Genomic DNA, 20,505 nt, shown 5'->3' with positions numbered 1-20,505 from the left:
AGCTAGCTTGCTGCTAAAAACAATAAACACCACTAGCAGGCCAATTACTATCACATCCAAAGAGAGCTAACTAGCAACCACACAGACAATGATATCTAACCTAACTAACCTAATCAAACTACCATACCTGGGCTAGTTTGCCTTAAATATAAATGGCATGTGATACCATCAGTATCATACATAAAGGGGCAAAATTCATAGAACATAGTACAATTTGGCATAATTTTTTTTAAGAAAGAATATTGTATAATCTTAAGGGTCATTTACAGGAGTGGCAGTAACACCAGGCCGTCATCTTGAAGTCGGTAATTTTTTTTTTTTTTTTTTTTTTTTTTTTTTTTTTTAGGAGGGACACTGGCTAAAGGAGTGGGGGGGAAGCCCACGAGATGCCAGTCCCAGAAAAGGGTCCAAAGCAGCAGTAAAAAATTGAAGGACTGAAGTTGCCATGTACATTTAAAAATAGCATTTAACAACCACTGTTGCTGTATTACCCATACATTTTCTTCACTGACACACAAAAATTTAAGCTGTCATTTGCAGACTGTTTCCCTGTAAGTACTTGACCACATAGATTGTACACAAAATATGATCACTTTATGCCATGCAGCATCACTTGAGTAGTGAGCCAAGGAGGGTAGGAAAGAGGCAGAGGCCCACCCTGGCAAGTGGCTTTCGCAACACACTACTAACATATTAATTTCTTCCAAAATAAAACAAAACACAGCATATGTGTATAAAGAATTTTCAACTTAAGAATTACTTGAACTATCACCTGAGTATCAATACAGTACCTTAAAAGAATTACTTGAACTATCACCTGAGTATCAATACAGTACCTTAACTAACAGGACACGCTGCATATCACAATAAAGATCAAAATCAATTTTCAACATATCTCGCGATAAGGACAAAAAAATAGATAACAAAGAAAGAGGGAGAAAAAAGTAAACCATTACCTCTAGATGTGTTGTGCTTTGAGTCAGCAGGGATGTACTTGGACAACCTTACAGATGGCAAGGGAAGGAATCCACCTGCCAAGGGCATCACATCCATGGTCACACACTGACGCACAGCTCCCTCCAGTGTCAGCACCCCTGAAGGGTTTAATATTGAGGAATATCTAAAGTATCATACACATCCAGAAACAGGTTTAATATTGAGGAATATCTAAAGTATCATACACATCCAGAAACAATGTACAAGTGCTCAGACTTCTCAAGACACTTTTCAGCACTGCTTCAGTGATCTAAGCTTTAAACAGTGGTCCTCATTGTTGTGAGTGACTATGCCAATCACTGCACCACATGGGAACTTTTGTTATTTCAGTTGTAACTGTGTATTTTGTGTAATTTAGTTATTTTCTGCCAATCAAAATTATATAACATATAATTATATGTTATGAAGAACCTTCAACCTTACCAGCAGCACAAAGTAATCCTAATGAAAGAACTGGCTACTCCCAAGAGATGGCACCACAACAACACAAACCAGTCTATGATTACTGATGAAAACAAAATGCCTGTAAATGATGACTTACCTGCTGTGCGTCCACACACAGCCCACATGGTCTGATCTGCTAGCACTTCATACATGATGGAATGTTGGTGAGGTGTAGTCCCTGGCTCAGCCCGACTTCCAGGAGGGCTGGTGGGCCCAACTTGCTGGAGGACAATGTGTAAGTGGCACATGTTCCCTGCTCGACACAGCTCAGACCCCTTGCTGGGTTCCACTCGAGCTCGGATGGTGTATAATGTCTGTGGAGGAGAAACATGATATCTGGTGTTTTCTTTCATAAATACTAAGGCAAGATTATATAGCTTGTATTAAAAAGGTGACTCAGTAGTTCAAACACCTGTCTTTATTTTTTTTTAAACCTTAGGTAAAGAGTTTTCTCCAAACAACTTTCTTAAACATGAGGTGCCTTGTGCTAAAGAGATATTAATGTTAAAATTGACAACAGTTTCTCTTTGATATTCAGTATAAACTTACAACATTTTAGTATGCTAATAACATTATCTGATGAGGCTTTTTCAATGACAAATCTTGATGAATATTTTTTGTATTGATTTTTTTTTTTTTTCCAAAATTCTGCCTAACCTAGCACCAACAAAATTCATAAATGACAGACTATACAACAAAAAAGAAGACAAACTACAAAAATCTCTCCCATCTTTTCCATTTACTGTTACAGACCTCACCTTGTAATCATGCAAGTCAAGGGTTGAGGTGTAGATGCGGGGAGGGTTGGGACCAGGACCATCAGGTAACTCCTGAGGTTGGTACATAACTGAAAACTCCAGTTTAACCACAGGTGTTCCCTCCTGTTGGTGGTCCACCTCTAATTCCCACATGTAGCTGGCAGCCTGGTCTGAGCACACCACCTGTGTGCACACATGCAAACATGTGTATTGTTACCAAATCATGTCTTTGATCACTCATCCATAATCATATATCAGTTCCTCATGAAATTAAAGATCATGCAGTCAAAGATATCAAGCAAACTTATAGAAAAGTCAAGGTATAAGGCAAAACAAGAAGAAACACTGAGGATTAAATTTTCAGAACTGCAACTGGTTGAAATTAGTGCCAATAAAATATTAACAACTATCATTCTCTATTAGAACAGTCTCAGTACAAGCTTATCAGTCAAATTGTTGACAGATTGTTCGAATTTATATAAACTGGCATATTATCAAGTAAACCCCCTTCAGAAGTTTAAGTTGGTGACCTTGATTTTGTGGTGCAAAGTACCACAAGATCTAAGTTTCACAAATCTTTCTAAAGGTATCCCAAATTCTCTAAAAAATTTTATAACTTCCTATTCCTAAATTTTTGCAAATGCATATCTTTCCTGAAAGTGCTTTCTTATTTCAGAAGGAACTTTACTGTTTCCAAAGGTACAAATCTTTTTTTGTGAGTGACTAATTCCTCAAATGTCTCCTCAACAACCTAAGGAGATAAAGAACTCACCAGGGCCTGTGAGGTGGGATGTAAAGCTTTGAGCTGGACTTGCTGCTCTTGGTGTGGATCTAATACCTTCAGTGTTGCTTGAGTTAGCTCCATGGGATGGCCTACCAAGCCAGTCACAGTCATCTGTCAACAAATACAGAAATGACAGCTTAGAAAATATCTATCAGTTTATTTATCACGGTGTCAGTCATTTACAGTTCTCTATTTTATCATATATTCACTCTAATCCTCTTTTCTTTCACTATTTTCCTGTGTCTAACATTCTAATGGCTACTTGAATTCTGTGTTTGCTTTCATATAGAAAACTTGTGCAAGATTACTGAATGATGGCAGTCCTATGTTCTCAAGTTAAAGTTTACTCTGGTGCTCATAACAAAGTTCCCTTCTTATTACTGCACATCAATAAATACTAAAGGTGTGTCACTATGAGTCCTCAAACTTAAATATATTTTTATATGAATGTGCACACAACACTGCTGATGAAAAATCAAATTCCCAAAGGAAGTGTAATTCTCACCTGTAAAAACTTGGAGGTATTAGCAGTGTGTAACTTGTGGGAGGACATGAAGGGAGGGATGAAGTGCACGTCCACATCCTGTCGCTGCTCCACCAATGTGCTGCTGATGCTGACCTGCACCCACCAGTGCCACCACTCATCAGGATTACTATTGCTATCAAATATAATTTTTTTCTGCCATAATGATCAAATCTTATTACAAATACTTTGTAATAAAAAATTTTAATATATAGTCTTCCTAGATTGCTTTTGGGTCTCTGTGTTATCTTACCATGTGTTCAATAGTTGCTGCATCTCGCTGAGGGCCCAACTCAGCCAAAACTGTGAGGGGGCTACTGACTGAGGAGAAAGGTGCAACTTCTGATAGCTGTATTTCTACCTCCCTTTCTAGGGAGCCTTCTTTCTCTTCCTCTTCCTCCTTTGCTTGTCTTCTCATTGTAAGACCTCGAGAACTACGCAGCTTCACCACAGTCCCCTAACGAAACATAAAACTTATCAATACTTGTGGTTCACCGGTAAGGGATTTCCTTCCCAATATGTAGCCAAAGGCTGGACAAAGAATACATGTCAGAAATCTAGGTAGTTACCAGTGCTGTTTCTGGCAAGTGGGACCCAGAAACAGTTCAAGTATATTTGTGCTCTAAAAATAAAAGCTGGATCTAAATTAATTGTTTTATATATCTACTTATGAGTGCAGATAGTCAAGAGTACCACCTTTATGTGGGTGTGACTGTACTTTACGTGGGTTTTTGTTTCAATATATTGAAAATGATCATGTCTCCAGTCAAAGGTGGCAAACAGGTGATATAAAATGATATAAATAAATATATATCTTATTTTCAATTTTCTACATACCTCATTTTGTTTATCCTCCAGGATGTGGAATAAGCCATTTTCAGGGTTCGAGGGAAGCACACACACATTCATGTACATCCACACTCACAATATAAACTCACACAGGAGGCTAGAATTCCTAGCATTCCATTCCTACCAGGAAGCAAGGTCAAATCTAAAGCATTAATTTTGTGGTTATCCAATGATAGATAGCTGAAGATGTGGTAGTGTGGAAGAAAACTTTGTCTTCACTCGAACCAGGTTTCAGTTCCAAAACTATCTTGCATTATCCCACATTTTTGGTTCTAAAAGATTTGCACATCCTTATTACACTTTATGTTTATATAGAATCATATATTTTGTTTGTTTCAAAAGAAGCAAAGACAAGAAAAAAAATTGAAAATTATGAAAAATGACAAGATAAAGAATTTGAAAACATGGCATAAAATATTTGGAAATACTCATAACACTGAATGAACATACAACAAATCTAGTAAATCACTAGGTAGATAACTTCACGCCCCCTGGGAATGGATATCCAGTTTGGGAAGCACTCCAACTTACCATCACAAAAATATAAATAAATTAAACATAAACAAATAAATAAATAAAATAAAATAATTATAAAAAAAAAATTTAAATAGATCAGTTATGGCTGAGAGACAGGGCAGTACATACACATACCTTACTAATGCTACAGCTGCCACTGTGTACAGTGAGCACCATCTCTTGGGTCACCCCAGCTAGTAGATCTCTGCTTCCTTTGCCCAAACAAATCCTGGGGCTCTCACTCACTACTTCCAGGGTGAGGGGAGGCCCTCCTACACTCCATCGACCACACACAAACTCCACTTGCTCTAAGGCCAGCACCACTTGGCTGGCTGAGTATTTTCCTTTTTTCTCTACCTGGAAATTACAGTGTCTTGGGTAATTACAAAAAGTCTTGCTGATAAAAGCAGCTTGATTTATCATAAATCAGATTTATTCTTAAATCAATATGCATTAAACTTTGAGAAAAATGATAAAATATACCTAAGAATTAATTTTACATTACATACATCACTCTTCAAAACAAACCTTTGTGTGAAGAACTATAGTGTTCGGCCCTGGTCGAATGATCACATCCTTGGCAGAAAGACTGTCCTTCTGCTCCTCCTTCACAATGTTTCTGTCAACTTTGTACAGTCCACCCTGACTGTCTCTTCGCCTGCACAGCAATTAAAAAATTTCAGTAAATGAAACAGACAAAATGCTTTAACTCTACAGGAACCAAGATGAAACATGATTTAGGAGTGTGGTTAATTCCTGAAGACATTATTAACTAGCACTGGTCTAAACTAATGCTTTTGGCTGGATTTCCATTATCACAACTGAAACAAGGACACATACATCCATACAGCTTAAAATGAGTTATTGCTACATTTCACTTTCAAACAGTACTGTAGTATGTTTTGTGATAATAACTAATTTTACTTTATACCTTGAAGGATATAATCACACACTATTACCAGTAAAACATTTGGATTTAGAATAAGTGATGTGTTGCAATAATGTATCCATAGCCACTGAAAGTTTGTGGCACTAATTTAATGCTTCCATTATTCCATTATGTTATGCTTGAGCATAAGAAAAGTCATCTTTTTGTTATCTTTGATCAATTAATGCCTATGCCTTCTCTACCTAAGTCAGAAAACTGGTAGATGATGATGTACAAGATACTCAAACCCTCAATAGCTTACCTTAAGACCTTATGAGAGTTGGGGCAGGTGACTGAGGCTGAAGAGAGGGACTTGTCTTGCTTGTACTCTAAGTGAAGGGTCATGGGAAGAGACTGGATCATGGGGTTCATCCTGCTGCCCTCTGCTTCAGAGCTCTCTGAAGGACCACTACTGCTACTACTGCTGCTACTGCTGGTGCTTGTGCTATTGCTGCTAGTTGTGCTGCTACTAGTGCTGCTGCTAGTGCTGCTAGTGCTGTGTTCTGTGTCAACAGTACTGCTCCCACTGCTGCTGAAAAGAAAGACAAAGAACTCAAACTTTGTAACACCATGAACTCAAACTTTTTAACACCAATGTCAAAATCAGTCCTTAACCCTTAAAGGGCAGGTGGCGTCTATAGTTGATGTAATGTAGAGGGCAGGTGGTATCTATAGTTGACCTGCATTTTGTGGGCTTAATTTCAATTTTCTGTGTGAATTTTTGAGCCTGTGAACATCCTTCCCTCACAACAATGTCTCCCTCTAACCCTCAGTGTCCTGCAAACCATAGTGATGGCTACAGGGGAAAATAATCATTTCTTTTCCTCTTATTCTTTGGATGAGGATAAGTAGCCAGTGACTTCCACTCCACATAAGGGCAAATTTGCTCCAAAAGAGCCTCTTAGTCGAAATACTATTGGGAGAGAGTTAGAAATTACTCTCTCAAGTCCCAAATTTGGTTTTACCAGAGAAAAATAAAACACTAGTAGACTGTGTTTCAATAATATACATCTTCCCAGCTGAAATGATTACATTTTTTTTACTTGCGTGTTATAAGTGACAGAAAGCAATATTATTTCCTTTAGTGTGTCTACAAAATTATAGATTTAGGCATTCATGTGAGTGAGTGACTGAGAGATATGGGTGAGGGAAGCAGATAAAATAGGCTTAGGGCCCCCAACTTGGGGCTCCAGTCAGGTTGCCACATGGCACACAATCATCCAAACACAGGTTGAGAAAAAACTGAAAGTTACTCCACTTCACCACTTCACCACAGAGACACCACATTACCTAGAGAGTTTGGGTTTGTAGGAGACTGAGGAGGAAGGATTGATAAGTGTGATGTTATTACATTTTAGGCAATCAGTCAAGGCAGAGTTGAGAAATTGTTGATGGATTATGACCTACTTTTGCTGAATGAGGTGCATCATTACTCGCTCATTTAGCCATCCAATGATACACCAAACACGTCACTCCCATGTTTCTTGTGCAATGAGAGTTTAAAATCCCATTTTCTGATACAGACAGAGCAGGATAGCTTTTATATATCTCAATCACTCAGATATCTGGCACCACCCCCTTCACTTGTCAAAGATAAAACAATAAATAATTTCAGTAATTTCACCCATATGGCAACTCCCCTTGCTGGCAGCTGGGGTTGAGTCTTTGATGCTGATACAAGTTTGTCTATCTTCCATACATTATGAATTATCTTTCTGACAGTAGCAGGGATGATTATATCCTAGACATGGATAATAGTGATGATAATGATTCCTGTGGTGATGATGAGCCTGATAGCCCTGAAGTTGAGATGAGTGAGGTTGAGGAAGGTTGGAAGTTGATATGAGATGTGTTTTCTGACAAGTGCCCTGATTTACCACCACAGTTTCTTTCTCATTCCTCTAGACTGAATCCTGATCTTGGTGAGTCATCACTTGTATTTTTCTGTGATGCCTTCAAACTTTTCTTTTATGATGAGCTGGTTGGTAAGTTATGTGAGTGTGAGAATGAGAGAACTGCCTGGTTTCTTGCCAAACATCCCAAGAAAAATTGTCATATGACCAATATCACTTGACACCCTGTTACACATGATGATATGTATACTTTTCTTGCTTAAAATCAGTTATGAAATAAATGGATAACAAAAAACAGACAAAAGAGTCCTTGAAAAAAACAAAAAATGTTAAATGGTGACTGCATACAACGGTGTGCAGTGGTCGCTTGCCTTTTGTACTGTGTAGCTGGCCCCACATTGTGCACTTCGTAGTGAAGGGGCTAATTTTCTTTATAGAAAAAAATGTTACACTCTTTTCTTCTTGATTATTTCCTCAATAGAACCCAAAAGAATGAATCTAGCAACAAGACAACAAACAACATAATTTCATCATCAATTCCATCTCAGTAAGTCCCTCCCCCCAAAAAAATAATAAAAAATTAAATAAATAGGATAAATAAATGATAAAAATAAATAAACAGATGAATAAAATAAACAAATAAAAGAAAAATCCAGATATTAAAATACATATACTTGACCTTAAGAAATTTAACCAAATCACACATTTTCCCACACCTATGTACATGCAAGAATGTATGGAGACTTTCCAAATAACAATGATGATAATGATGATGATGTATGAAGTTCCAAAGATGCATAAACAGATACAGACCTATGAGGTGTGGCTGCATTCTGTGTCTTGCCACCTCCTTGCTGACTCTTGGCTTCAGATTCAGCAGTGCGGCGACCCGAGATAGACTCATTCTCATCATCCCAATGGTGCAGTGACACATGGACTGAGGTGCAGCTGTAGACAAGAAACAATACAATTAAAACATTCTTTTGATAATGTGAAAGATTTTTCATTGAACTTTTGAATTGTGTGGTGTAGCTTAAACACTGCATAGCAACATTTTCTTAATAATCCCAAAGCAGTAATGATTTTCTACATATTAGTATTTATCACATCCCCTAAATGTGTAAGACCTCTGTATCCAAATAATTTCTCCCTACTTGTTCAGGCCCTCTATCTCTAGTAGTACATCTTTTACCCATATGTTCCTTTACTATAGCCTTTCTTCTTAAACTTCACATGATGCATCTTCTTTGGTTTGGTTATTTAATTTACATATTTACATTTAATTTACACATTTACATATCACATTTTAATGAACAAACATGGATGAAAATAACCCTACTGAAAATCGATACTTAATTGTGATGGTGAGTTAAAATATCTAGCACAATAAGCAAGTACCAAAAGAAAAGTAATATCATGAGCAAACATGACAGTCACAGATCAATACTTCCTACTGCAATATTTCTAGCAAATTTCACATGTGTTCTAAATCCTCCAAAAATTAAGTTGAGTTACTTTTTATGCCTTAGATTAATGTGCATTAGAGGTATCATAATATACAATCATGGAATGTAATACCTCAACCACCCACCATATGTCCTGAGGTAATTTGCTTAAGACTGAGAGCTCCACCTCTACCTCAGCCCCCAAGATGATGCGTCCCTCAGACACCAGATTCAGGCTTCCCACCTCCAAGATTCGTTCACTGGGTATCAGTACTGGAAGTCCTTGGCCATGCAAATAAAAAAAGAAGCAATTAAAATTTAACATTAAGTCCTGAGTCATTAAAAGGTTCAAAATTTTTGTTTAAATATTTGGGAAATAGAGTTATGGAGAAAAAAATTAGATTAAAAACAAGGAAATAGTTTGATAATTTCTAACACAAATTTCTCTATAAATGCTAAGACACCCAAAACAGAGCAGAAAATAAATTCATGCAGGCAAGGAAACAACACTAAACCCTTAGCTGACAGCTGTTCAGTTACAAGGACTTTCAAAGGATTCTCCTCCACTAACTGAAAAAGTATATCATATCATTACAAATACATATGGAGCAATTAAATTGAAACACCACCCACATTTGATCATCAAGGAAAATAAAAAACAGGAATCAACTGACTGAAATTAAGTTCTATGACTTCATGAACAATCTAAGACAGATTAGATATTTTCATAAATTCTCTCTCTGCTACAGAGATGTGTGGAGATGGGTAAGAAAGAAATGTACAAAAAGAAAGGATAGCAGAGAAAAATTCATTCAATGTGATTCCTGTCCCATATAATTTACTCAAATACCATGTTACAGAAACATGTAAAGGTAGGTTGTGATCTATTTCAAGAAGAAAAATGTACAGAGTGAATGGATGGTAGAGCAAAATTAATCCCAAGTGAATTTTGTCCTACATAAACCACAGAAGCACCATATTTCCCATTATTTCATATTCATGCTTTGAAATAAGGACTGGGAAAGCAGGTGGAGAAAAATATGCAATAATGACCACATGTGACTGCTGCTTGACCTTGACTTTATTTATCCAAAAAATTGGAAAGCCTCTTCTGATATTACATACATTTATTCATCTATTTGTTTTTAATAAAGGATTATGAATAATGAATTTTCACACATCATATGTCAGAAAAACAAGCTCTCTAAAACACCTTTGTCTAAACTCTTTGTTTCTCAGTTGCCGCATTCACTCAGGGGATAGTCAGATGAGTGGTTAGATACTAGGAGGCAAAATATTTGACTCAGTATAATTGGAAAAGAGCAGAATGACTGGGAATTGTATTCTCACAGAAAAACAAACACAGTAGAGCCTTTTGTACCAAGTATATATAAAAAATTATGTAAGTAGTACTACTTTTTCCACATTCTCAGACATTATCTGCAATGAAGAAATGAAAATAATGAGTATTATGAATAATATAAACAAGGGAAATAGTTACCTTCCTTCACTCCTTCTACAGCCTCCATCATTTTATTGAAGTGCTGGTCCCTTAGCTCATTCCCAAGCACACAGCTACCTGCCAGCTGGGCACATGTCCTCACATACCTGATAAGTAAGGAAAAAATTAAGTTCTCTACATCAGTTACTTCATATCACTTCACACTGCCTCATGTCTAGCATTACAGTCAGTACCAAATGACTTTAGAACTCCCGCCAACATGAGTGTCATATTGCACAAACTAGCAACTCACTCCTTAGTCTGAAAAAATCAGCTGGGAAAAAAATACATGGCAACTTAGGTTAGCTCCTCATATGTTTTTCAAAACAAAACAACAGATTCAGTGTTTGACGTACTGATATAAGATAACATTATCTTTTGTGACCGCTCCTTGGTTCGGCTAACAAAATGGCTGTGTTTGTTTTAAACACAGAGCTCTATTGAGTAAATGTGCAATGCCTAGAAAATATACAGGCCATGATTTCATAGTACAAGTGACAAATGTTAGAGTTTCAAAAGAATGGTGAAACAAATAGAAAAATAAGCCATATAACTATTGCCAATGAAAAGACTGTAAACACACTGGTGAAGAAATGGCATGATGAGGGACATGAGGATGTGCCTCACCACAAACATGATGGTGGAGCACTCCAAAATGTTTGACAACACTTTACAGTTAAACAGTTAAATGTGTGTCCTCAACTTACAAAAAAAAACATTTTGGGGTGCCCCACCACTGTGTTTGTGGTGAGGCACATTCTCATGTCCCTCATCACGCCATTTCTTCACCAATGTACTCAGTCTTTTCACTGGCAATAGTTACATGGCTTCTATTTGTTTCACTATTCTTGTGAAACTCTAATGTACTATGAAATCATGGCCTGCATATTTTCCAGGCATTGCACATCAACTCACTAGTACACTTTGTTTAAAGCAAACACAGCTGTTTTGTTAGCCAAAACAAGGAGCGGTCAAACAAGTTAATTCTTTCTTAAATCAACATGTCAAATGCTGAATCGGTTATTCTATGCTTTGAAAAATATGAATAGCTAATCTAAGTTGTCATGTAGTTATTTTCTCCTGGCCAATTTTTTTTTTCAGACTGAGAAGGAGAGAGTTGCCATTGTGAGTTGTGCATTGTGAGGCTCAAGTCAGCAGGAGTTCTAAAGTTGTTTGGTGCTGACTGTACTTACAGTACAGTTGTGGCTTTACCTTTCTAAGTCACTGGTGGCCAAGTAACATTCAGCCAGCTGTAATTGTGTTTGAGTAGCCAACAGCTGCCATCCCTCCTCCAGGAACACTGTCAGCTGGTCAGTGAGGAATGTTGCAGCCTTCTGAGGTTCGCCTTGTGCCATGTAAAAGCTGGCCAGGTCTCGGCCTATAAGCCTGGCAGATCGAATCCTTCCAATGTGTTTGTAGGTACTGATGGCAACCTCAGACAGCTCCTAAAGTCATGATATTAAATCAGCAGTTAGATAGGAGCTACTCCTCTAAAAATAACTCTGTATTACCAACTCTGATGCACTCTAGATTTTATCAGTAAACCTGTACAAGTGGAATAAAAAATAGCTAAAAGAATAGAAAAAAAGAAAGAAATAAAAGAAATAAAATTTAAAAAATGGCACAAGGAAAGGGCACATGTAAAATAGAAACATAAATGACATTGACACCTCGGTTCTCTAACTTAATTTGTAAGCCAATTTGACCATAAACTGAAACCATTATTCACATTGAAGTTAATAAGAAAAGGATTAGATTAATCCATTCCTGAATCCCAAATGATTGCTGATTTAAACCTTAACAGTAGTAGTTCATGGAGAAATTTGCAAATAAAAATAATGAACATCTTACAAAAAATAATAAAATAATAAATAAATAAATAAATAAATAAATAAATAAATAAATAAATAAAAGACAAAATGTACATGAATATCTAGGTTCACTTTATCTGTATGGAGGAGAATTGGTGATGCAAGTGGAAGGTGAGGAGGAAGGGGAGGCGGGGGAGATTATTGTTTGGAAGGAAACACCAAGTCAACTATAGATTGTTCATCTTACCACACTCAACTGGCAGAAAGATTCAAGATATAATTGCCATTTTCATTTTCATGTTAGACTATGACTTATTTCATTGCCTCTAATGTTATTCTATAAAATTTTCTTTTCACTTTGCTGCCAATACTACTCTCCTCTGGCACCATAATGACATTCAGGAACTGAGACTGCTTGGAAAGTGATGCTTTTTGTTTATAAACTTTGTTCATGAATGAATTTATACAAGTTCAGAGGCATTCAGCAACCATGTTTGTTGTATATTCTTCACACCATGAATAAATGGCATGTTCTGAAAATCTGCTATAATGTTTAAAAATCATACCTGAAGATTTCTTAACTTGACCAAACCTAAAATGGCATGATGTAATTGATGCCATAATATGCCATTTATTTTTGTAAAATTGTTTTCAAATTCAAAATTTATAGTATTTTCCAGTAACATTTTCTCTTCCTATGCAATTTCTTTTTTCTGAGTACCAGTTAATCCATGATTCTTGCAATACTCGATTTCAAAACTAGAGAAAATTTCACTTCAAGGCATATCAAAGTTCAGTGTTTTATATCATCATTGATGTTAAAGCATAAGAATATAATTACACAGTCTGTGTCTGCTTTTCAAAAATGTCAACTTTCAAATGGAGTGGGATGAAATAAGGCAATATACTAAATCTGTGGCACCAGTACTGAAGTGGGCAGAAATGACTCACCAGAAAGTGTTTCTTAAAGGCCTGAGGAGAGGAGAGAGAGTCCTTGAGGCGGGTCATGGGTGACTCTCGGGGAGGCTCCTCATGGCTGTGTGGATCATTACCCATCCCACACACCAGGGAGATGACAGTGTGTAGCTGAGCGCTGCTTGTTGCACTGCCTGGCATCAGTCCACACAACATTCCTAATTCCTGTAACTAAAAGAACAATATATATTTTTTTATTATTACATAGAACCTCACTCATGTGTTTCTAAGTTATGATATTTAGATGAATTATTTGAATTATGAAGGCAGGGTAAATATCTGACAGACTGAATAACATTTGCAAGCTTTCCTAATTCCTTGGTCATTAAACACAAGAAAGATCTAATACTGTTATTCTTTTTTTTTAATTAGCTATATCTTCACTTTTTTTACTACATTAGTCAACAACATAAGTCTTATTTTCTATCAACTCCAGGAACTAAATTTTCCCCTCTCTAACAACTGGGATTCTTAGAGGTATGTCAACATGGCAACTATTATGACTAAAATTTTACAACAAAGGAATATATAATTTCATTCAAATCACATCAATGTAATGATAACATAATTTCTTTCATTTAACATCAGCTGGGCAAGGAAACATGACAGAGAAGTGTTGCTCTAAAGAATTCAAATGTTCTTTCCTTTCTATTGATATGCATAGGATAGTAAGCCAAAGGATGAACAAAACCTAAAGATAAATAGAGAGTACTAGCTATGGGATGGATAGACACAGTTGAGAACTTTCTTGGTTCTTCTAATTGTTTTGGAAAAAGCACTGTGAGCAGGCTTCTTTTTTATCAATTTTTGTGCCCTTAGCCAGTCTCCTGGACACATGAAAGCCTACCTTGTCCCTTGCATATGCCCAGAGTGGAGCAGTATGGAGTGCATGAGCATCAGTTGTGTGATAGCGGTGCAATGCATCTGTCACCTCCAGGCAGGACAGCACACCCCAGCAGGCCACACCTCCAGGTGCTACATTCACCTCCAGGATATTCAGTTCCCCTACTGTGTTCTGCAGGAAGGTGAGGGCACGCGAAGCCACCTGTAAAAATAATGATGCTAAAAATACCAGCAGAAAAATTTTTTCATGTTAGGAAGACATCTAGTGCCAAAACTTTTTAATCAAAACTGCCAACTTCCTGACTGTTTCTTAAGTTTAGGCAATGCACTACTTATCCTATGTACATAACATTTTCTTTAAATAATGCATATTTTTTAGTTGTTAGATATAATGCACTGTCACATTACATTACAGTATATATGTACCTTGTTGTACAATCTACTTATAGAATTCATGAAGGTGTATGAGGAAAGGAAACATAATTTAAATGCGACAATGAGCAAAGTGATTTTGTTTTCTGTTTGAAAAAGGCTGGCCAGGGCATGCATGATGCAAAGATACATAAAAACTTTACATGCATTTCTCTCAATTCAAATTCCTGCCACTTGTCTGTGTCTTGGTCTCATCAACTAGATTACACTGAAAATGAAATAAAAAAGATGGTGAAAGCAACATCCTACCCAACACTTGCCTCCCAGGGTTTATTGAGGTGCATGAGGAGGGCACACTGGCGCTGGAACAGGTAATTGCGAAACTCCAATAGGGTGACTTCCTTGGAGCGGATCTTGGCCTGCACTGTGGTGTCCAGCTCTGGGGTGAGGTGCAGTCCCTCCCACCGCTCACATGGCTGGCTGAACGTGCTCAGCCACCGTGGGGAATCTGCAGAGGCACCAATGTCAATAATGCTACTGATTAAAATCTGCCAAAGATGTCAGCATTTTTTTTCTGTTATTCCATAATTATCCTTCTATCACAACATTGATTGAAACCTGCCACCATCAACAATCTCACATCTTAAAATCCATCATATCTACTAATGCTGCTCCATAATGTTACAATTATTGCTGCTCTTGTTTAAGCATAATTATCATAACTATTACTACTCGTTAAATACCACCATCACAAAACATTGAATTTCATCACTATTATGGATGTCAATCAGAATGATTATGATCATTAATAATACTATATAAAAATAACCACTATCACTAATAACACTGTTTCAACTCCACATTTCAAGGTAATCCCATGGCATAACCTACATCAACCACCACTACTGCCACCACTCTATACATGCCACTACCATTAATATTACCTACATCTTGATCAAGCAATCACTCTCACCAGCATCATCTTCAATACTTACCAGCACCAACATCATATTTATTCAGTCACTAAAATTAATATCAACCCACCATCACCTACCAACACTGCAACCAACATGAACACTTAAATACACTGAAAGACAGAAACAAAACATTCAAATACCTCCAGCAGCTGAGTTCACCACAAACTGAGTGAAGAGAGCATCCAGCTCATCATACTGGACCAGTGCCTCATCATAAAGTGCCAGTAGCTGAAAGACATGGGCTAGCTCCTCTTGAAGCAGGAAGTACCAGCAGAAGGACCATGACTTCTCTGTTCGTCTCTCTCGCTCTGCCCTCATGCTCTCCTCAAATCTGACACAATGACAATCATCTCCATCCATTAGATAGGCTTAGCAGTTACATGGGAAAGCATGAACATATGACATCAATGAAATATAAAGTACGACAGTCAAAGAAAAACATATAATAAAACAAGTATCTATTAGATAAATCATCCACCTAAACATGTATATGACCAAGAGGAACAGATAAAACACAAAGTAAAAGTTTGGGCGAATTTTGATACTCAATCTATCCCTTTTAGTTGCATTTTAGGCAACTAAATCCAGTGGTAGTCTTCTATGAACCAAGAGAGAACATTAAGTGACAAAAGATGATGCATCTCAACGTGTCTACACTGACATTTATTAGTTCTTGAAACTTCAGCATTTAAACAAAGTTGGCTTTTCCTCCTCATATATCTCTGAACACAAGAAGTAGCTCACCTGTTCAGGGCACGGTTGTAGGCCACCATGAGCAGGTGACGCATCTTGGTGAGGAGCGTCTGCCAGGACTCCAGGGAACGAGAGTCAGTCTTGAGGGGGTCCACAAGTGACACACACCTGCAGATGTTTTTTTTTTTTTTTTGCATAAATCAATTTGCAAACATATTCTGGTAAGTAATATGTGCAAAAAAACCAGCACGATGGCTCAAGTAGTAATGCATCTTGCTACAATGCAGAATGTTCCATATTCAAATCCCCAACTACATAAGGGAATTTTCTTGGGTAACTGCCTGCTCCTAAGTTCATCCAGCCTTGAATGGGTACTGGTCAGCAAAGAATGTTACTAGCCCATAGGTTAATAAGTATGGCATGCTTTCAGCACCCCAAATATTTCATGCTAGTGTAACAAATGGACATGAAAGTTAAATTAACATACAATAAAGGATTTTTTTTTCTTTTCATGTAAGAGTCACTGGCCAAGGGCAACAAAAAATCTAAATAAAAAAGCCCACTTAAATGCTAATTCCTGAAACAATACCAAATAGAATGATCAAATAGCAGAGAATGTGTCTTGAAACCACCACCTTAAAAGAGTTCAAGTCATAGGAAGGAGGAAACACAGAAGCAGGCAGGGAGTTCAAGTTTATCAGAGAAAGGGATGAATGATTGAGAATACTGATTAACTCTTATATAAGAGAGCTGGACAAAACAGAAGTGACAGAAAGAAGAAAGTTCTGTGCAGGGAGGCTACAGGAGGATAGTACACCTTCAAAGACAGAGGTAAGACAACTGATGTAATAATTCATTGTGAGAACAAACACTGCTGCTTTATTCATGCTTTGAAACATTTGTGATACCATTTACATATCAATACATAATCACTGTAAGCATTACTAAATTGTAATAATTCAGAAAATTTTCAACATAAGAAAGCAATAAATTTCCTCTTTACCCTAAAATAAGTGAAGTCTATGACATCTGCTCATGGACTGAACTTTACTACGCTTGTTGATTATTAAATGTAAAATACAAACTGAAACAACATAAAACATCAGCAACATCCAACAAGTACTATAGATGCAAGATATTCAAGCAACACAAATACAAACACACACACACACACACACACACACACACACACACACACACACACACACACACACACACACCTACCTTTCTGGCTGCTTGCTGCCAAAGTCATTCTTAATCTTGTCAAGGACAGTGGTGCGAGGGAGGAGTTTGTTGCCCTTTCTTGTGTCTGGAGTCTCCAGCAGCACCACCATCCAGTCAGTGATGCCATGCTGTTTGAGGGCCAGTGCCCATGACTGAAGGCTGTCACGTGTTGTATTCTTGTACGCCTCTACGTCCTGCACCACAACACAGTAAATGTTAACTCCTACATCAATTAATCACCATTAAAGACATCATTATATTTACCTGTGAATTTTTTATACTGTATTTAGATTAATTATTCATCACATACCAATACCAGTACAATTATAAGCAGGCTTACAGAGCAATCTGTCCAATAGGTGTGGAAGATTGGTTGACCCAGGATGGTGCGTGGCGTCTCCTTCACCAGGCATTCCTCAGAGAAAGGGACAAAGTCCACCTCTACATGAACGCATCTGTTTGATAAAAACAAGGCAGTGCAGAGGGAAAGGATTTGCCTTGCATGCTCTAGAAAGTTTATTAGAGCATTGTGCATTCATGAATAGTTGTAAAAGATGTGAGGATGCCATAACTAGTCATCAGGGTATAAAGCAGGTGTTATGTACAATACATAGATAATAAAGTGTGGCTTTGTTCATGGATAGCAAGTCTTTTTTGGGTCATGGATCCCAGCCTCTCTCAAAAATATAAAACTAAAAATAAATAGGTAAATGAAATAAAAAAAAAAAGACAAGTAAATAAATAAAAAAATTAAGGGAAATAAAATAAAATTCAAATCAATAACAAAATAACTCATTGTTGCTAAACAATAACTTAGGTTTATGTAATCCTATTCCCAGAATATTTTCCTACAAAAAGATTACAATAAAGAAAGGTGGAAACAACAGAACAGCACCCTCCTCATGTTACCACCAATATCAGACACTCTTAAGTGAAAAATGAATTGATTGATGACAGTACATTTCTATCCTGAAAAGTCACATTAATATCAACAATCTGGACACCTGGACATACTAGCTTTGAAGAGACAAAAACAAAAAGAATCATTGCAATATAAGAAATGATGAGCAAATCTAGAATGAAACCATAGTTTCATTATTTCTTGTGGTAGGATAAATACTTTCTTTGCATATAAGACTTGCCACTAAGCTACTCCTTGCATTATACTGAGCACCCACCTGGAGGGTCGACCATATGACCTGCGCCATTCCACACTTTCCTGAGGCAGACCTGTCACTAGACCTGTCTGCAGCCCACTGAAGAGACTGTTGTCCCCAGCATCTGTTGAACAATATAATAAAAAATGAAGAAAACAAATGGCAAGCTCAACACATTACCTAATTAACAAACTCTAAATATGCTTGTCTTCTCTATAAATTAAACCTTGCAGTGGTGAGACAAGTCTGGTGCATGCAGGTCTGAGGTAGCAGCTGTGATGCCCTGGTGAGCAGACCTGAGGCAAGGGTGGACACACACACACACATCAAGTTTGGTACTTGGACATGTGGTGGACTGCACAAAGTGCTATGAAGGTCTGAGGGAGTGCCAGCCTGGAAGAAGACCATGCAGGCTAGACAACATAGTTGGCTGTGGAGCCTATAGTCTTTGCATGTCCTTCTTGCCTCGCACTCCACTACTGTGTTGATTCTTGTGAGATGCTTCCACCGGCATTGGGGCGCCTAGTAACGGATTGAGTGCTATCCTGACTACTCCTCCGTGTGAGTTGCCACTTGCCCATGTAAGAGTGTAGTGTTACTACTGGCTGGTGGGCAGTGTGTGGCAGTGTAGCTGTTGGGTGCCGCAACATAACTTATATAATTCTAGCCAACACTGAGAAAACACATTACCTTATAGACAAAAAGAATGGCTTCAGATAAGAGGTGGATTTTCAGTTTTGACATGGCTACTACTGTGGGCAAGTGCAATAACTGTGAATGTGATTATTGCCATTTTACAGCAAAATCCTGTTTGCAGGATGATACAGTGATAGAATTTTCATTTACATGGCTTTTTAGTACAATCATGTGCAGTGTCTTAAGTGTAACTTGCCTTGTATGTATAGATTTGATAAGGTTAGGTAACATCAATTAGGTTAGTGTCTTTGGGGCAGATCCAGGGGATGTGCAGGCCCCCCAATTAGGTTAAGTTAGGTTATGTTTGGTTATGTTAGTGTCCTTTTGGGGGCATTCATCTCCCTGGACTGCCATCAAGGACATGTAATTTATGGACTTTCAATAATATATGAATATATAATTTAAATGTTTTCCAAAAGTGGAGTAATACCATAAGAAGCAAAAAATGGCATATGGAAAACATCAGTGACAAACCAAGAAATAAGTGCAAAGCCTTTTGCAATGATAACCTAAATATTGGTACATTTTTAAGTAGTTTCATCCTAGAAACAAAAATACAGCAGGCTAAAAAGAAGAAAAAAAAAAAAATGAAAATCTTTATCTCCTAACTCATGTGTTTTGAGATGAGAAGCTCACTAGGAAAGATGTCCGGGTGAAAAGCAACCCAGGCAGGTCAGTAACCAGATCCAACAAGCAACAGTAACATAACATTTAATGCAGTCTGCCATGGTGTAGCATTCTGAGTAACGAAAACTGTCATGACTGACATTAAAGAGCCGAGCTGTTTAAGATGCTTTCTATTTTCCTCGATAATTCCTGATGGCTGAGAGAGAGAGAGAGAGAGAGAGAGAGAGAGAGAGAGAGAGAGAGAGAGAGAGAGAGAGAGAGAGAGAGAGAGAGAGAGAGAGAGAGAGAGAGAGAGAGAGAGAGAGAGAGAATCACTCGCTAAACACCTGTCAACTTTTCCACTCACAGGTGACAATAGGCCGTCTGTTCATGGTGTCTGCGGCAGCGTTACCACTTCCTCGCGACCCTCTGACACGTCTCCCTACACCTGCATCCTGACAGTATCAAGGCGGCACCAGTACGGCAGAGGCCAAGCGATGACAGGTACACAGGAAACAGTCAACACAGGAACCTCTGCACCGCCCCCTCCACGT

The 20,505-nt window shown here is 37.6% G+C and overlaps 1 protein-coding gene across 1 annotated transcript in view; it reads right to left on the bottom strand.

Annotated features, from left to right (window-relative positions):
- The window catches only part of LOC135109146 (trafficking protein particle complex subunit 10-like), a 22,809-nt gene extending 2,304 nt beyond the window's left edge, over positions 1-20,505 (bottom strand). Inside the window, exons 1-22 of the mRNA XM_064020275.1 lie at positions 20,319-20,505; positions 18,671-18,773; positions 17,833-17,947; positions 17,493-17,686; positions 16,320-16,436; positions 15,716-15,906; positions 14,919-15,106; positions 14,231-14,428; positions 13,360-13,554; positions 11,810-12,042; positions 10,598-10,704; positions 9,243-9,378; positions 8,465-8,599; positions 6,061-6,327; positions 5,399-5,528; positions 5,006-5,227; positions 3,759-3,962; positions 3,488-3,601; positions 2,971-3,093; positions 2,199-2,381; positions 1,538-1,754; positions 957-1,094 (exon numbers count right to left, since the gene is read on the bottom strand). Coding sequence (XP_063876345.1) covers positions 957-1,094; positions 1,538-1,754; positions 2,199-2,381; positions 2,971-3,093; positions 3,488-3,601; positions 3,759-3,962; positions 5,006-5,227; positions 5,399-5,528; positions 6,061-6,327; positions 8,465-8,599; positions 9,243-9,378; positions 10,598-10,704; positions 11,810-12,042; positions 13,360-13,554; positions 14,231-14,428; positions 14,919-15,106; positions 15,716-15,906; positions 16,320-16,436; positions 17,493-17,686; positions 17,833-17,947; positions 18,671-18,773; positions 20,319-20,343 — 3,535 coding nt within the window. The 5' untranslated portion in view covers positions 20,344-20,505. The remainder of the gene's footprint in view (positions 1-956; positions 1,095-1,537; positions 1,755-2,198; positions 2,382-2,970; positions 3,094-3,487; positions 3,602-3,758; positions 3,963-5,005; positions 5,228-5,398; positions 5,529-6,060; positions 6,328-8,464; positions 8,600-9,242; positions 9,379-10,597; positions 10,705-11,809; positions 12,043-13,359; positions 13,555-14,230; positions 14,429-14,918; positions 15,107-15,715; positions 15,907-16,319; positions 16,437-17,492; positions 17,687-17,832; positions 17,948-18,670; positions 18,774-20,318) is intronic.

This window comes from Scylla paramamosain, chromosome 2, assembly GCF_035594125.1.
Source record: "Scylla paramamosain isolate STU-SP2022 chromosome 2, ASM3559412v1, whole genome shotgun sequence".
Taxonomy (NCBI): domain Eukaryota; kingdom Metazoa; phylum Arthropoda; class Malacostraca; order Decapoda; family Portunidae; genus Scylla; species Scylla paramamosain.
The sequence above is the reverse complement of the archived record's forward strand: the minus strand, read 5'-3'. Positions and strand labels throughout refer to the sequence as shown.